This window comes from Diospyros lotus, chromosome 5, assembly GCF_014633365.1.
Source record: "Diospyros lotus cultivar Yz01 chromosome 5, ASM1463336v1, whole genome shotgun sequence".
NCBI lineage: Eukaryota > Viridiplantae > Streptophyta > Magnoliopsida > Ericales > Ebenaceae > Diospyros > Diospyros lotus.
In genome coordinates this window covers 40,852,743-40,871,695 of record NC_068342.1, presented here as the reverse complement: position 1 = coordinate 40,871,695, position 18,953 = coordinate 40,852,743, and the positions used below count along the sequence as shown (strand labels likewise).

General features: G+C 38.1%; 1 protein-coding gene and 1 long non-coding RNA gene across 13 annotated transcripts in view; one reads left to right on the top strand and one right to left on the bottom strand.

Moving 5' to 3' along the window:
* Positions 1 to 18,953, bottom strand: part of LOC127801060 (uncharacterized) — a 43,894-nt gene that overhangs the window by 9,928 nt on the left and 15,013 nt on the right. For 8 of the 12 annotated variants that reach the window (XR_008022940.1, XR_008022948.1, XR_008022937.1 and 5 more), the window contains exons 3-4: positions 16,202 to 16,274; positions 10,104 to 10,175 (exon numbers count right to left, since the gene is read on the bottom strand). This is a non-coding gene — a long non-coding RNA (uncharacterized LOC127801060). Of the gene's footprint in view, positions 1 to 10,103; positions 10,176 to 16,195; positions 16,275 to 18,953 lie in introns of all 12 variants that reach the window. The other 4 variants (XR_008022946.1, XR_008022938.1, XR_008022943.1 and 1 more) reach the window with 2 other exon arrangements.
* The window catches only part of LOC127801059 (MADS-box transcription factor 23-like), a 54,074-nt gene that overhangs the window by 20,469 nt on the left and 14,652 nt on the right, over positions 1 to 18,953 (top strand). The window contains exons 3-8 of the mRNA XM_052335875.1: positions 15,418 to 15,479; positions 16,223 to 16,322; positions 16,426 to 16,467; positions 16,551 to 16,634; positions 16,710 to 16,852; positions 16,951 to 17,207. Coding sequence (XP_052191835.1) covers positions 15,418 to 15,479; positions 16,223 to 16,322; positions 16,426 to 16,467; positions 16,551 to 16,634; positions 16,710 to 16,852; positions 16,951 to 16,966 — 447 coding nt within the window. The 3' untranslated portion in view covers positions 16,967 to 17,207. The remainder of the gene's footprint in view (positions 1 to 15,417; positions 15,480 to 16,222; positions 16,323 to 16,425; positions 16,468 to 16,550; positions 16,635 to 16,709; positions 16,853 to 16,950; positions 17,208 to 18,953) is intronic.

The window sequence follows — 18,953 nt, the reverse complement described above, 5'->3', positions numbered from 1 at the left end:
TATGAACTCAAACATGCAACCGTATTTGCCAAACTAGACCTTCGTTCAGGGTACCATCAAATTAGGATGGACCCCAACGACATTCCCAAGACTGCATTCCAAACACACCATGGCCATTTTGAATTTAAAGTCATGCCGTTTGACCTCACAAATGCCCCTACCACATTCCAAGCCCTTATAAACCAAATTTTCGAACCTCACCTCAGAAAATTTGTATTGGTCTTCTTTGATGATATCTTAATCTATAGCCCTTCATTTGATTAACACCTAAACCACCTTAGGGCTACATTTGAGATCCCATGATTCAATCAGTTATGCATCAAGAGGTCGAAGTGTGCATTTGCACAAACACAAGTGGAGTACCTTGGTCACATCATATCAAAGGCTAGAGTTGGGATTGACCCAGAGAAGATAGAGGCAGTTGTAACATGGCCTAAACCTGCAAACATCAAGGCTTTGAGGGGATTCCTAGGGCTTACTAGATACTACCGAAAGTTTGTGAGAAATTAAGGAACAATCAGCAAGCCTTTAACAGAGTTGTTGAAGAATGAAGGCTTTAATTGGAACCCAAAAGCAGAACAGGCTTTTGAGCAATTAAAAGAAGCATTGAGCAAGGTTCCCACACTTGGCTTACCGAACTTTAGTAAGCCATTCACCCTGGAGACAGACACCAGCAATGTAGGAATAGGTGCAGTACTATCACAAGAAGGCAGACCTCTGTCCTTTCTTAGTCAAGCTCTCGCACCTAGACACCAAGGCCTTAGCATTTATGAAAAAAAGCTTATGGGAGTACTGATGGCAGTGGAGAAATGGCGCTATTACTTGGAGGGAGGACAGTTCGTGATCAAAATAGATCACGAAAGTTGAAAATTCTTGTTGCAACAGAGATTACACACCTAGCTACAAAGGAAAGGTATGGCCAAACTCATGGGGCTAGATTATGTAATTTGTTTCAGGAAGGGGAAGCAAAACGTGGCAGCAGGCAGACGCCCTGTCTCGCTGCAATGAAGAAGGGATGCACGCAACAATCTCCATAGTAATTTCGAACTGGCTTCAAGAAGTCACAAATAGCTACAACAAAGGGGATTGGGTTAAAGGATTACTAGAACAGCTGAGTGTTAAAGAAGACAGCAGACCCGGGTACACTTTCAACGATGGGGTAATAGGATACAAAGGCTGATTGGTTATCAAGGATTGTGAGGAGCTAAAGGCAAAAATAGTGCATGCATTACATGGGTCACCAATGGGAAGGCACTCGGGCATTTAGAATACCTACCACAAAGTCAAACAGGTATTCTCTTGGCCCAATTTAAGGAAATATATACGAGATTACATCTTGATATGTGATGTATGTAGAAGGTGCAAGCATGAAACGGTAGCCCACCCTGGTCTCCTACAACCTTTAGAAATTCCAGATCATGCTTGGACCAACATAACAATGGATTTCATAGAAGGGTTGCCAAAATCAGAGGGGAAAGATTGTATTTTTGTGGTAGTAGACCGGTTCACTAAATTTAGTCACTTTATAGGGCTGTCACACCCGTTTACAGCACAAGAAGTGGCCAGGGCTTATTTGGAGAATGTAGTGAAATTGCATGGCATTCCACAGTCCACTGTATCGGACAGAGACAAGGTCTTCACCAGTCTCTTTTGGAAAGAACTCATGAGGATATTGGGCACCAAACTACTAATGTCGACTGCCTATCACCCTGAAATAGATGGGCAATCTAAGCGAGTTAATCAATGTTTAGAGGGATACTTAAGGTGTTTAAGTTTCTTAGAACCAAGGGGATGGAACAAATGTCTAGCAATAGCACAATGGTAGTATAACTCGAGCTACTACAATGCTATCAAGATGACACATTTCGAGGCCCTCTATGGCTATAAACCATACCTACTACCAGCTTTGGGAGGACACACGACAGTAGCAATGGTGGAGACTTACCTACAACAAAGGCAGGATGTAATGAGGATATTGAAAATCGAATTGGCCAAAGCCAAGAACAGAATGAAGCAACTGGCGGATCGAACAAGGAGTGAACGGAATTTTACAGTGGGTGAAGAGGTATATTTGAAGCTTAACCAATAGTATCTCAAGACCTTGACCAAGCAGCCAATATCCAAACTAAGCCCCAAGTACTATGGACCCTTTCCCATTTTGGAGAAAATTGGTGATGTGGCCTATCAACTGCAACTGCCTAAAGATGCTAAGATACAACCCGTTTTCCATGTCTCCCTGCTCAAGAGGGTTATGGGTACATAGAGATTGACCCTCACCTTGCCTCCTATGGTGGGAGAAGTACCAGAAAATGCTGAACCCACAACTATTATTGACAAAAGAGTAATCCACCATAATGGAGTCCCTCTCATTCAAGTACTCATCCAATGGTCCTCTCCCCATTCGGATAATAACACCTGGGAATACTTGCCGGAGTTCCTCCACTAATTTCCTAATGCAACAAGCTTACTACACATTTCTTGTGGACAAGAAACCTTTTAAGGGATAGGGATTGTTATGGTAGCTAGCAAGTAATATAAATAATTGTGTAATTTAGCTATTAGGAAATTGAATTCGAGTTTAGGCATAGCTGGTAGAATGTTTCAGCATGCTAGGACAAGTTGTAAGCGCACATGGGCTCGGCCAAACCGTTTTTAGCGCCCATTTCCAGATCTGTATAAATAACCGATCCAATGCATGAGCATGTCATGTTGAATGAAAATCGGAAATGAGTTTCCGTCCCATTCTCTCCAAATTCTCCCTCTAAATTCTCTCTATGTTCTGATCTTTCCTCCCTCTCAAATATCCTTCACATTCTCGATCCTTCGAGAACCCCATTGTTAGATTCGTAATCTGACAAAGAGAAAGAGGGAAAGTCATGTACTATTATCCATCAATAAAGAAGGCTACTCGGTGGTGGTTTCAAGGTCGGATGTAGTGCCATTCACGTGGCATGAACCAGGATAAAAAATTGCCTCCTCATGTGATTTGCGTGTTTCATTTATTGTTATGTTCTTGATTAATTTGTGTTATCTATTATATGTTTATGTTGTGGTGTGTTAGCCAATGAATTGTGAGGGGTGTTTGATCGGTTTCTTAAGAGGATTAAAGGTTGTCAGTGCTCCCAATTTATAACAAATTGGTATCAGAGCCGGATCTCTCATCAAGAACCATCAAGAACTTATAATTTCATCACATACCCGCAGGAATGGCTTCTATAGCCTCTACCGCACGGTATGATGTTGAGAAATTTGATGACCAAAACAATTTTGGCCTATGCAAGATAAAGATAAGAGCCCTTTTGGGAAATCTTGGACTGGAGGATGCCTTAGAGGCTGAAAAGCCTATGCCCGATACCATAATTAAAGTCCAGAAAAAGGAAATCAGGGATAGGAGGATAGAAACTAACAAAAGAGCCTTTAACACCCTTATTCTAAGCCTAGGAGAAAAAGTCTTGCGGGATGTGTCAATGATGACAACCGCGGAGGAGCTTTGGAATAGGTTAGATGCACTCTACATGACTAAAACCCTCTCTAATCAATTGTACTTGAAAACACAATTTTTTTTCTCCAAGATGAGTGAGTCAAAGGTTGCAAGACCATATGGACAGTTTTAATAAACTGTGTTTGGATCTTGAGAATATAAATATTAGGTATGAAGATGAGGATAAGACATTGGTCTTATTGCACTCTCTTCCTAAGTCCTATGAAACCTTTGTAGATATCTTGAAGCATGGGAGAGATAAGTTGACCCTAGATGACGTGATAGGAGCTTTGAATTCCAAGGATTTACAACACAAAGGTAGAGTCCCAAAAATCTGCCATAGAAGCTTTGGCAGTGAACTCTAGAATAGAAAAAAAAAGACCCTAGATTAAATGGTAGGTCTCAATCTAAGTCTAGGAGTGGCAAGAGAGTGGTTAAATGCTTTCATTGCCATGAAGAAGGGCATATGAAGAAGGACTGCCCAAATAGGAAGAAAGAATCCCAAGAGAGAACTAGCCCCGAATGTTCAAACACCATGTGTGGTTTTGGCTGTGAGAGTACAGATGTCCTATAGTTTTTCTAGGTATGCAGAAAAGTAGCATAGGCACTAGGTTTAGGACGCACTTCTCATAGGAAATGGGTATTTACCGATAGAGACATGGTGGAGAGGGAAATGGTTTGTCTAGGCAACAAATTAAGGTCAAGGGAATTGGAGATGAGAGGAAATTAGGATGCATGGTGGAGTTGTTCCAAATTTTAGAAGCTATAAATTTATCCCTGTTTAATCATAAAGCCTAATGTCCTTAGCAGAATTAGATAGAAAAATGTATTCTCCTATAGAGGAGAATTGAAGTCCTAAGAAGTTGCACAAGAATCTCTTAAAGAGATGGAAGCAACCCTCAAGAATGGAGGATTATGTGGTGCACGCTTGCATTTATATGTGGATAAGCTGCAACCGCTAAAGGATAGCCTAGTATAAGTTAGGCGGTGTCATTTGTTGAGGATAGCTCACATGTTGAGCAAGGACTAAGAAAAGGTATCTAAGGCTAGGGATATTAGGGGAGGGAAAAGTTTACAGGTATAAGGGAATAGGAACCAAGTAGTTTGGTAAGATTACCAAATGTAGAAGTCTCCAAAACAGCCCTTGTATATGTCGAAAGCCCATTAGAGATTAGTTTCTAGGATTTAAGGGGAACCTAACTAGGCCTTGTCTCATGGTGAAGCTAGGTGAAGTGAACCTAGTGGAAATGGTGTGTCCCTAAGAATTCCCAAGCGTATACGAGCTTGCTGGAATTGAGTATGAGCTTGCTGGAAATTGCTTCTAGTGTGAAAGGTTAGGTGGTTTAGAGTTGTGAAATAGGTATGCCTAGGACTTCTAAAGCTAGGGTTCTTACCTATGTGGGAAAACTCTACCAATAGGACATGAAATTAGCTGATGCTAAGGGCAAGGGATGGAATCTGGAATGCTGTATAAAGAAAAATAGCAAGGAGAATCCTTTGGGAATGTCCGAAACTAGCCTATGGACCAGGGTATAGCAATAGGGAAATCTGGAAAAAAATTTGATCATATTCATTGTGCAAGCTTGGGCTGGATTGTAAAAGGGAGAAAGCTAGTGTTCAAGATAGCTTTGGCTCTTGCAGTGAGGGTCCTTGTGAACAGTGAAGAGAAATGGTGTGTGCAAGTGTTATCTTGTATGGTGTAACCATTGTTGATCAAAGTCCAGACTAAGCAAGGAAAGGGAAATAGAATCATCAAGCTGATAATGAGCAAGGGAGTAGAACGTTTAGAGTGTTGCCTAGGATGAGGAATAGATAGAACCGCAAGAGTTACCAGTAAAGACATGGAAAGAGTTGGGTTTAAGATACTTATACTCTAGTTTGAGTGCTAAGGAATAGGCTGAAAAATGGAACCTCTTGTATAAGAAGAGGTGATGCACTCTTGTCCAAAATGAATGGCATGGAGCCATGTAAATTTGGGGAGAATCTTGGACTTAGGTGGAAGATCCCTTAGGTTAAATGGGTGGAGTGGTGTGTAAATGTCTATTTGTAAGTTAAGGAAATGCTGGCAATGGGAAAGCCTAGGGAGAAAGGCTAGGCAAATGGCCATCAGGTATGACAGCTCATAAAGGCTTAACTTTGGATCAAATAGGTATCATGAACAGCTAATTATCCATGTGGAAACTAAGAGAAAAGTGATCATATAGTGTAGCCAAGGGATAAGAGGATAGAGGGAAAGGTAAGCAAGGATTGGTTGCTTAGAAGGTCTCTCTAGGTATGATAGTAATTCCTTAGGTAAGATATAAGACTGGAAGAGTCCAAAAAGGTTAAAATTGAGTGCACGTGGAAGCTGTGAGTATTCCAGTGGTATGCCTAGTATATTGAGAGGCAACTTCATTGGTATTTTCTCCAAATAGAACTCTCAAGGTGTAGCTGAGTGTTTAGATCAGTGTTTGAGAATGTGGGAGGAAGGATAAGCTGGAAAATACTAAGGCATAGAGATTGGAATAGGGTTTGAACAGCTTAAGGCAACCTAGGTTACCCTAATCTTAAGCATATCGTGGTAGACTGGTAGGTAGATAGAAGAAAATTCAAGCAGTCTTTTGAATTTTAAACAAACATGAGAAGGAAAGACAGTGGTAAAGCCTAAAGACTGGTTTTGGGGAGCTAGGAGTAAGTCTAGCAATGTTAAGTCCAATCCAAGTATGGTGCATTGTTGATGTGATGATGTGTAAAAGTTTGGAACCTTTGGGATTAAGGAATAACATCATGTATGGATTTTGGTTTATGGTGGAGTGTGCCTAGATGAATGGTTATGAATTTAGGGTATATGCATTTTGTATGCAACAGGGACCCTAAAGAAAAGCCTAGGTAGGAGAAGTTGAAATAGCCAATGGGCAGTCCATTTGGCTTAGATTCAGTCCCACCATGGAGAGACCAATCATATTGATGCTAGGAATATATTCATTAGGAAAACCCCATGAGAAGGAGGAATAAATCCTAATTAAAGTTGCATGTACAGGATATGCAGCTGGAAGTATTGTCCAAGGTGATCCATTGTTGAAATTTACAGCATGGTTTTGATGTTCTAATGTTTGTTGATGTTAATGGTTAGGTTATCATGCGGGAAACCAAAGGAAGAGCAAGCCAAAGGTTTTGATGGATGAAGATGGAAGGTATCACACTCAAGACAATGGTGGAGATTTGTTAAAGATTGTCTCAAGTTAGTGATAGGATTATGTGCAGTGTTTTGTATGCGGTTATGGGGTAGTTGACAAGCGGGTGACACTCTTATAATATTAGTTATTAGTGGAGGGCAAATCCGGTAATGTCATAACCGGCCCTAGAAAATATCACCCTATTTTCTATAAATAGGGCGGAAGGGGCTGAGGGTCAATCTATCGCATATTCTCTTTCTATTTTCACAAGAGCCAAGAGAGTGAAAAAACTGTGAGTTAGAATAGTCTTGTTCATTCTTGGGAAAGCTTGTATCGTGGGAGAGAGAAAGAGGGAAAGTCATGTACTGTTATCCATCGATAAAATTATGTCTCCTCATGTGGTTTGCATGTTTCATTTATTGTTATGTTCTTGATTAATTTATGTTCTCTATTATATGTTTGTGTTGTGGTGTGTTGGCCGGTGAGTTGTGAGTGATTGTGAGGGGTGTTTGATCGGTTTCTTAAGAGGATTAAAGGCTGCAAGTGCTTCAAATTTATAACACCCATTTTATAGGGCTCGCTCATCCCTATACAGCGCAAGAAGTGGCTAGGGTTTTTCTGGATCAAGTGGTGGCATTGCATGGGGCACCTAAGTCTATAATTTTAGATCGTGATAAGATCTTTACTAGTCTCTTGTGGCAAGAACTTATGAAGACTTCGGGGACCAAGTTGAACATGTCCACAGCCTATCATCCTCAATCTGATGGGCAAATAGAGAGGGTGAACCAAAGCTTGGAAACAAACTTAATATGTATTTGTTTCATGCAACCTAAATGTTGGCATAGGTGATTGTCCCTAACTCAATGGTGGTATAACTCTAACCACCATACCAGTGTTTTAAAATGCAGCCAAGGTGACCACATAGGCAGCGTCCAAGCGCTAGGCGGCCCTTGGCCGTCCCAATTAAGCCCTAACCGGCACCCTAGGCGCTGGGCCGATTCATCCGGCTCGATCAGCGCCTAGCCGCCTAGGTCGGGCGCGGCATGGGCCGCCTACCTACCTGGGTCGCAAGCGGTGGACAAAGTGTACTCGCCTCTGAAGCTCAAGAACACGCCATAACTATCGCTAATCCGAGAAGCGAAAGAGGGGGAGACAGGCTCTTTGCCTCTTATAGTAGTAGTCATTGAACAGAGGGAGCTAAGAAGAATGGATCTGTTGGAGAAATTTAGGGGAGACGAGTATGGAACTTGTCTGGGAGAGGGAAGCGGAAGAGGGAGAGTCGTAGGCTGGAACTCGTCGTCTAGGAGAGGGAAGCGGAAGCGAAAGAGGAAGAGTAGTAGTATGGAACTCGTCTGGGAGACGAGAGAAATTTAGGAGGGGGGGGGGAGAGACCAAACACCAAAACAGTGGTCAAAAAGCACATTTTGAATAGGCAACAGCTGGAAATTTGGGAGAAAAAAAAAGTCAAGAAAAGGATATTTTATGGGTTAAATTATTATTAATATAATAATTTAATTTGTGTGATTTACTATAGATGAAAGCACAAAATAATGTAAGGAGACAACAAATGTTACAAAATAATGCAGGTTTATGTGCTGAAAATAGCAGTTTTCCTAGGCTCTGCCTAGGCCCCGCCTAGGCGCTAAGCCCTGGTCTGGCGCCCAATTAGCGCCTAGCGCCTTTTAGAACACTGCACCATACCTCTCAAAATGTCTTCATTTGAGGCCCTATTTGGGTACAAACCATCCATTGTGCCAGTCGTAGGGGAGTACACTACAATGGCTACAATTCAAGAATATCTATAGCAGCGGAAGAAGGTATTGCAATAGAGGAAGAAAGAGTTAGCATCAGCACAGAACAGAATGAAACAATTTGCTTATTGGAAGAGAGGTGATAGAGAATTTGCAATAGGGGAGAAGGTATACCTAAGGCTGAGGTATCCCCATTTAAAATCCATCACTCAAGGGCTGGTGTCCAAACTCAGTCCCAACTACTTTGGACCATTTCCTATAACTACTAAGATTGGGAAGGTAGCCTATTGTTTCCAGCTCCCTAAGGAATCACACATTCACCCTATGTTCCATGTTTCCCTCTTGAAGAAATTGGTGGGCACAGAGCATGTGATTCCTACACTGCCACACTATTGCCTAAGGAGATCAGTAGGATGGAGGAGCTTAAAGCCATAATTGATAGAAGGGTGGTTTACAAGCAAGGAGCCCCACTTATCCAAGTTCTAGTAAAGTGGCAGAACGGTTCGATTGGTAACGACACGTGGGAGTATCTGCCTGATTTACTTAAACGATTTCCAAGGTCCACCAGCCTCCTTAGCATTTCTTGAGGACAAGAAATTTGTTAAAGAAGGCGGAATTGTCACGAGAATGACCATGGTTTAAGGGAATTTTTAATACTGTTGTAACTTTTATTGTTATAAGTTTGTTAAGCTTAGAGGGTATCCACATGCTAGTGGTTAGAGGATGGCAAAAGGTTGTTACAACCATAGAGGAATGTAGAATCTGTCGTGGTAGTGTCCACCCTCTTGACAACTTGTATAAATTCCCCAAGGCCCTCACAACTTGGTTATTGAGAATATTAAAGAGAATTATGTTTTCTTCCTCAACATTCTCTCTCTCTCTCTCCTCATCCTGCATTTGTTCTATATTGCGTCTTCCTAATTCAAACCGAATTAGGGAAGAGATCATTGTCTGACCTAGGCCGTGACAAACACATGTCAGAACATAATGTTGTTTCTTATATAAAGAGAATAGTGTCAATGGATTTTTCTATTACAGTACTTGACTGCTCGGTGACTTGGTAGCTTTGGGATCTACTCCAATTGATTATCTCAAAGTTTCAAACAAAAATAAAGACAGTATAAGAAAGCAGAGGGCTTGTTTCTCTCTGTTGAATTTGCTACCTAAACAACTTAGGTACCCATTTATAGAACAAAAGTAAGCCCACATCCAACGGTTTTATTGAAATTACTATGAACATGAACTTAGAAGGTCAATAGTGAATCTACACAAGTATAGCAGAATTCATGTACCAGGGAATGAAAAGACATGTCAACTAATTCAATTTAGAAAACCAAGTACATGAATTCATTTCATTTCTTGAAATATGGTACACTCAAATTGTTAAAAATTGATGGTCATATTTTTAATTCTAAGAACTTGAAGCACATTCTAACAGACAGATACAGGACGCAGACATGCTAATATGGTAATTTAAAGAAAGAAAAAAAGAAACGAACAAACAACAAACTATATTCTTAGATGCATATATAAATAAACTCACATTTTACAGAATAAAGGTAAGTGCTGTGAAAACCTCTTAATAAATAATATAAAAAATCTATTCATAAAATATTCTTATGTTCAAAATTCTTAAAATTAGGAAGTTAACAGAGGGAGAACAAATAAATGTAAACCTACATTGTTTTTATCTTATAATCAAGTTCAAAAAATTACCTCATATTTTAGTTCCAATTTATAGTGACGCCCACAGAAGATCCTGCAACAACACAAGTCTCTCTCACCCGTCTGCAAAATGTTAAGTGATAAAAGAATGAGGAAATTATAGGACATATTAGGATGGGGGTATGGCAAGCATTTAGAAGTGTCCAACACATTACAAAACATTTACAGGAGTGTCCACACTTATTAGGCTGCCAATTATAAAAATGCTCCTTTTTCAACTTAAGGTTCTCCATTGAATTAGTAAGCCATGATTTAGAGGTAATTTGAAGCCTGTACGTACAGAGAGTGGTCATGCATAATATCCTTCACAAAAGAAAATTTTCTAGATGTTTGCACATAGTAAGGAGTTTATTTGTAATAAAGTCAAGAGTAACCCCTATTGAAGATAAGATGCATGAGACATGATTATGATGGTTTGGCCAAGTGAGAAGAAAACCAATTGGGGCTCTTGTGAGGAGAGTGAATAAAATAGAAGAAGTATTTAGGCAAAGAGGTAGAGGAGAAAACTTGGTTTGAAACACTTAGGTATGATATTAGTTATAAAGACTTTACAGAAGATAAGATAGAAATGGAGAGAGAGAATTCCTGCAGCCAACCCCCACATAGTGGAATAAAGGCTTAGTATGTTGTTGCTGTTTTGTGTCCATATAGTAACAAATGAGTAAGGTTATATGTATAACTACCAGGAAAAACTGATTGACAATTTGCAGGAATATCTGATTTATCTTTAAACAAACACCGGTCTTTGTTCCTTTGCTTTTAGTATAGAAATATGTTCCCAGAAATGTTACTGACAGAGTTAACCTTTTCCCTTTTTCTCCGCATTATCGACTTGGAACCAGGAAAAACTGAATAAGGATGAAATAAAAACTACACCCAGCTGTTGACAAGCATGTCCACATTTCGATTAGTTGTCATGTAAACTAAAGCATTACAAGACAATTTACAGTAGACCAACTAATACAAACTCCACATTTGGTAGCATACATTTTTGCTGGAGAGGTTGACTGACAGATCTGACTCAGTTTGTCAGTGCAGCATCAATAAAAATGCACTTGTCAGTGTAAAAATTGATAGTCTATCTCCCAATTCATCAAGGGGAGTTCAAATCTCATGACAAATAGTGCAATAGTAATAACAGCAAGGTTATGTTTATTTTACTACTGAGGAAAGGTGCAAGAAGTATTTTCTTCAACATAATTTCTAATCCTGAAAGGCAAACAAGCTAATGATCAGGTGTTTCCAATTGCAGAAGAACTAACAGAAGTCTCGTTACGATATACAGTCAGAAGAAGTTCCTGATGGATCCCCTCAAGATTTTGACCATATTTCCATTGAAAGATAGTTCGTTTGTCTTGAACAATCAGTAGCACTAGAAGTAGCAAATTAAAAGATTTAAGTGAAGCAATGCATCCAGAAGATGGAGGAAGTTTTGGATCATGCCAGTTAAAGTAGCAAGTATTTCAGGTCACTTGCCAAAGGTAAGAATTTAAAAGTAAATCCAAAATATTTATCAATTTACAAAAAACATCCAGTGCATGATTATGTGCTCATCAAAATTTAACAGGAAAAGGAATTTACTAGATGAACGAAGATCATCAAGGAATGTTTGCACAAATATACAATATTGCACAAGAGAGAGCACTGATCTGATAAGAGCAATCTCCTCAAAAAGATGAAAGAAAAGGCACCAAGATACTAGACCAGGCCTGTATCTGAAACATTTTTTTTTTTTTAATCAAGTTTATTCAAAGGTTGCTCCTATGTGACTAAAGGGTCACACATTCGAGTTCTGGAAACAGCCTCTTTGCAAGCAGGAGTAAGGCTGCATGCAAAACTGAACATCTTCTAAACCTTGCAAAAGGGGGAGCCTTGCACTGGGGACACTGGACGCCCTTAAAAGTTAGTATTCAAAGTAGTCAACATACAAGATTAAAGGTCATTCCAAAGGTTCAAATAGTTTTATTTATTTCCGATGTTACTGTCAGCTCCAGGAGGATCTGACTAATTCTTTCCCGATCAAGTAAGAAGGATCAAGAGAAAGAGATAGATCAGAGAGGATTAGAGGGAGTAGAAGAGTAGAAAACAGAGGAAAAGAGAGAGAAAAGGGAGAGAATATTCAGAGAATTCCGAGATTTTTTCATATATCCCTTGAGGGTGTAATCAGCTCATATTTATAGCTGATTCTAACCATCCATGGGCGGGTAACTGCTTACATGTGCAGGAATGTACAAGTTGCTAAAGCTGAAACTAGCTAAGTACAATCCTTCACTGCAGTAACTTTCTAATTATACTAATCTCCCTCTATAGTATATTCTAATTACGACATCCCCCCTTACATTGCTGGTACATGACAATTACCCGCCCTTTCAAACTTTTCTTGTCTTCAAGAAATGTAAAGGAGGTTAGCAGCTTGAGGGAACTGCTTGAGTATATCTGGGAGATATTCCCAGGTGATTCCTTCTGGATGGTGGTTAGACCATTGTAGATCAGAGAACTTGAGTTATAGGAGCCCCTCATTTATAGATGACTCTCCTGTCCACGATAGCTGTAGGCTCCATAGCACTGCTGGTTGTGTTAGGGATGGAAGGCAAGGTAGAGCTCACTGGTTGTGTTCAATATATTACAATATATTATATATCTAATTCTTTATTTTTTAATGGGAAAAAAAGGGCTTGGACTTAATTTATATCAGTCAAGTAATTTAATTTATATAAGTTGCCTACGTATCCTTTTTGGGGTTTAAAGGAATCAAAGTCCACGTAGTTCACTTAACATTTGTAGTGCTTCCTAAATGTCCCATATCCACCATCATCTTTGTACCTGAATTGTTGCCCACAATAGTTGCAAGTAACTTGGATAGATCCATTTGCCAAATAAATTTTCTTGAAATGTACCTTGAAAATGTTGGATTTCAACATTTTTCCTTTATTTGTAGATTGCTCTTTGTTGTTCATCATCAATGTTTATGTGTTGGGCTTCTTGTGTAGAATTATTTCCAAGAAAGAATGGCTCACTTTGGGTAGATTCCCCAACCTTACTCTTGCCTTTGTTGCTTGACATTTTTTTTTTATAAAATTGAGAGAATAAATTGAAATGAAAATTGAGAGAATGAAGTAATAGTAAGAAGTAAGAATTGATTGGTGAATGAGAAAAATGAAATTGAAGTGGTACTTATAGAGTTTTTAAGCAATTTTTTTAAAAAATATATAATTATCAAAAGAAAAAAGCAACGGTTAACAGTTTTTTACAGTTTGAATTGAAACCAGAATCTGGTTACGGTTATGGTTACAGTTATTTATTTTTAGGAACTGGGATCAAACCATGAGTATTTGGTTCTGGTTTCGGTTTTTGAACCAAAACCCAAAAGATGGTTTTGGTTCGGTTCATGGTTCGAACTGAACCATGGTCAATCCTAATGGTTTGGGTTGTGCATTTGAGCTTTGCTTGGGTGTATAAAATCTTGGGCTTTGGTCATAAGACAAGTGGGTAGGGGGTCAGGTGAAGCCTAAATAACATTATTGCAGTCCCCAACTTTTCTCTCTTTCTTTTTTCTCCTTTTCTTGATGTGGTAATCAAGAGGTAAAAGAGACATTCTCTTTGGCATATGGCAACCTTTTCGACACATGGATTGTGCAAATTGATATATCAACAAATTAGATGTAGGGAAGGGTGTTGTGCAATCAAATGGGGATCAATAAAGGAGGTGGTGACAGTGCATGGTCATGTAGCCTGCAGTGAGATCTTTACGAAGTGATCATTAGAGAGTGGCAACCTTATTGTTTGTTGTTATGAGGCTAGACAATGGCTCCAATAGGTTTATCTTCACTAGAGTTTACAGTTTCAATGTTCTTCCTTTCCTTCATTTATTATTGCTGGTGGTTGGTGAAAAGAGGACGGACTAGGGTTGAACAACAGAGAGAGTTGTAGATTTTCTTGATTTGAAAATTACAATAGAAAATTTTAGGTTTTGATTATAACTTGGCTAATAATGGGAAGCCTCCCTAACATGAATTGATGTAGAACTAAGGACATAACCACTCAAAAACACTAGAAGCAATTTGCAAATCCGTTCTTCAATTCCATATTCAAGTATTACCTTCCAAATTGCATTTGCATTACCGTAAGTTTTAAAAAGGGGTGCAATAAACTATATATAAAAGAGAAAAAAAATAATATTAAATGAATAAAGACTAATTAGGAAACCAATCAAGTTTGTCAATATGCTGTTTTCTAAATTTACATCTACAGTGGGCTTTCCTAAAATTAATAGTATCTGTGACCACCATCACTGGGTCCAACTCCCCTCAAGCTCCATTTTCCTAAAGTTTTTCTTTAATTTTTGACACATCTTAAAAAAATGATCAAATGGTAGAGTGATGAGAAACACACTCAAAAGAATGCTCTAATACCAAATATGATATGGGACAATCAAAAAGATTGCCCTAATACCAACTTTGATGCGAAACAATTAAAAGATTGGAGAAGAAAGTAGAGGAAGAAGAGTTGAGTCAAGCCAAGAGAGAAACCGAGAGAGAATACCTAGAGAGGAAATCGATAATACAATAATCAAAACCATCCATTTTCTGAATACATAGTGTTACCTTATTTCTAAGCAAAATCCTACCCAAACTTATTAATAACTATAATAAACAAATTAAGACATAACAATATAATCTAAATCTAAACAAAATAGGAAACTTAAGAAAATATCCTATCCTATCATTCTCCCCCAATGGGAGAAACTCGTCCTCGAGGTTTATAGATCAACACAACTCAATCTAGAGGATGCATCCAATAAACAAGAAAGCATTGAATCAAAAGTATTTGACTCGAGATGTTTAAAGCAAACATCCAGAATGACATTACAAGGGATTCGAAAGGATAATACTGGAAAGCAAAAAAAAATTCAGAGTGGGTAAAATCACAGCAAAAAAAAAAAAAAAATTACTAAAAGACATCCATGATGAGAATGAACAGCCAAGTGTTCAAGTTCATCAACTGATTAATATGCTTGAATTTGTCAGTTAATATAAATATTAGTGGCACTATATTATCTCGCATTTCAACTTCCAAGCTTCCTTTTCATTTTATCACGTGTAGACAAGTTATTGACAATAATGCTGCCCATTATAATGCTATTCAACCTTAAGGCCATAGCAGTTTTTTCTTCGTTTTTTTTTTTCTTCCTGCCAATATTAGTTTCTTATACAAGCACATCTATCTAATAGTTTTTTGCTTCAATTTACATATGATTCCCACATTCCCAAATTATAGGATGTAACAATAATTTTGTACTTGCTAGTTTTGGCAAACGGAAGCAGCAAGCTTGAGGCAACAGCTACACTACTTGCAAGAAAGCCACAAGTAAGATCATTTTATCACATCATGATGAATCTCTACTATCAAGAGGCAGTTTACAAATTCATGCGTGCATGGCTAGCGAATTCATTTCCTATAATAGAAGGAAGATAACCCCCATGCAAGAGCGGTTGTCAATTTTGGAAATTTCATCTACTTCCATAGATATAAGGGATATGACATCACAACAGGACTTGCCACAATCTAGGAATGTGTAGAATTGAACATGGATGATGACTCAATTTTCACCATTGTACATAAACTGTGAACGCAGGCATAAGACATAAAACACCACCACCTCCACCACCAAGCTTTAATCCCACTAGGTGGTGTCAGCTACATGGATTCTTGCTTGCCAGTCATCTTAATGCCAGCTTGAGGCAGCATGTACAAGCAAAATTAGCACGATTTCAATACTTGTTCATGGCATTGCAACGCTTTCTATTTTAGAGTTTGACTTGTTTTCTATTGCACCAAATTAAAGAACTGTAAACTATCTGCTGTTTCAATACCCAATAATTTCCCTTGACCGTGACATTTTGTATTCTTACACAACTTTAGGAGTCAAAATACACATATTATGTAAAACTCATTCTCGGTTTAAAGCGCATTAAGATGTGCTCTTTCCTAAAGGCAGGAAAGCTACTGTTTACACTGAAAGAAAATAATTCTCCAAAAATTAGAAATGAAATTGCAGTTGATAGAAGATTTTGAGGATGCACCAATACCGGCCACTGAAATAATTGCAGGAAACTGTTGGGAGAAGAACTTTCTGGTTTGAGTGCCAATGATCTACAAAATCTGGAAAATCAACTGGAAATGAGTTTGAAAGGTATCCGCATGAGAAAGGTAATATATGCTCAGACATCAAAGTTTCCTTTCATAAAGGGCAAGATTTCCCAATGTAAACTTTATGTTTGATCCTCCTAATTGCAATTAATCTTTCCTGCAGGACCAAATTTTTACTGATGAAATAAACGAACTTAACCGGAAGGTGTCTTCTTGGAAAACACCTAGAATTTTCAATTTTAGAGTTTATATCCTGTTAAGGAACTGATTTTCATTGATCCATTACAGAGGAGCCTCATTCAACAAGAAAACATAGAGCTAAACAAGAAGGTAGACCTAGCACGTCAAGAGAATGCAGAACTGCAAAAAAAGGTTTGTGCTTTAGAAGAAAATAAAAAAACAACCCAAGTAGTTCACTAGCCAGTTCTAAACAAAATCTTCGGGCAGGCTTATGGAACAGAGGGTGTCAACAAAGGAAGTAGAAGCTCCCAAGGACTCCTTAAATATGATTTGCATGCTCCCTTCAGCCTCCAGCTAAGCCAGCCACAGCCTCAGAAAAATGAAACAATAGCAAAAGCAATGAAGTCGGGGTAAGCCCTAAAGAATCAATTTCCATTAATATGAATACCAGCTCATATTGCTTTTTTTTGTTATTGATGCTTCACTATACCCTTGAATTTCTCACCAGGCTACAACTGCATTAGTAAAGGAGCCTGACAATTGTGGAGGGATGTCAGGCTGGCTGTCAGTGAATTCAACACTGACACTAGGCTTCTTATCATTAAGACCAATGAATGAACGGCATGACAAACATTAAGCCTAATGGCCATCAGATTTGGTATGACATGATCTATCGAAACAGCTTTAAGAAGGACCATGATGTGATTAGCCAAAGAACAGTTATCTATGTAAAGTTGAGCAATAAATGGAAAAAAAGACCTGCATGTATGCTTTTTAACTATCTACCGTTCATATGGTTTCTTTTCATAAATACTTACTACAGTTGTTGAAATGTCATTAACATCAAAGTAGCAAATGGAGCAAAATTCACAATAAAGATGCATCATAATCATGATTAAAGGATTCATGAGAAAACGTATACTAGAAGTTAATTTAACAATTTTAAAAATCCAGGTAGAACGTGTCTCTTTTTTTTTTTTTTTCCAAATGGGAAATCAAGAGAACATAATTAAACAAAGCAACAAAAGTGAAGAAACTATATAAGCACATCCCTAAGCTCATTCAACTCACTGCTCTTTAAAGAGTGTAAAATAATGTTATGCATATGAAGAAATTTTGCAATCACAGAGGGAAAAGATGCATAAAATAAGATTAACTTGCAATGAGCCCCACAAGTTAAAATACAAACACTCCAGAACCGTTTACAGCTAGCAGGCATTCTTTGACTGATCATTGCTATTTCACGTCATTACATCCCTCACCTAATTAATCTGCATGGCTAAAATTTGAAATGATCTACTAAACTAGAAAAATTAAGAAGCCATACAAATTTGGAGTAGAATTTGTAAAGATTCTATATATTTATCTAGTAACCTCCCACTGCTTTTATGCAAATCTTAAAACCTCCCATACAAGGCTTATGAGCATGGTGCACACAGACAAAAGCTTATGAGAACCTTACTGTATAGCCCTTTCACCAATGCAGAACCACTTCTACAAAACTTAATTTCACAACGCCAAATGATGACAAGCACTTTATATTAGTTTATAGGGGCCAAGCCTGGCTGAATGGAAGTGTGTCAATCACTAAAAACTAAGAGGCACAGAACATAGAGATACAAAGCAGAAAGCTGAAGTAGAGATATATTTCCTTTAAAAAAAAAAGTTTCAATCCTCATATAGATTCTAGCAGATTTTCTGTAACTCTCTTCAGCAAATAGCCTAATCTCTATATTCCAACAAATGAATGAAATGTATGCATGGAATCACATAAAAAATGAACTAGGCATGGCTGTTGAATATAGTACGAAAAGAAGTGGCACATATGCACATGTTATCATCATCTGCCCCGTGGCTATCACAACTCTATGCTTTATCCTACATTATTCTTTTTTGACAAATAACAAGTTAATTAAACAGAGAACACCATAATGAAGTGAAGTGCTTATAGAGAAATGGTTCTATCCATCCCACAAGCAAGAAGACACAAATGCAATAAGACTATCAGAGAAGGAGTAATGGTCCTATCTATTCCATAAACAAGTCCTCCAAATAAGACACATGATTACCGCAAACATAGGAAAGTCAACTTACCTTCCAATAAGAAAGTATATTTCCAATTTATCAACAGACAATCATAGACATTGAAAGCCAATTTAGACATTAGTCACTGCAAATTATGTAGCAGTTGGCTTGCCACAATAAATATCATCATGCAACACATTAAAGGTTAAATTGCTCTATCCTATAACCACGTTACTGCAAAACAAAATAACTAATAAATAAATAACACCAAATAAATTAAAATCCATAACAATCTCAAATAAATTAAAACAAATAAACATAGCAATATGAAAAGCAGAAATGATGAGACAAAACATGCTAGAATGATAAATCAACATAGTTATTAAGGAAAATAATTACATAGATATCAGAACCAAATACAAATTAACATCAGCATTTGATAAGAAAATTTTGATTCAGACATGAAGCTAGTCCAAAATGAAGGCA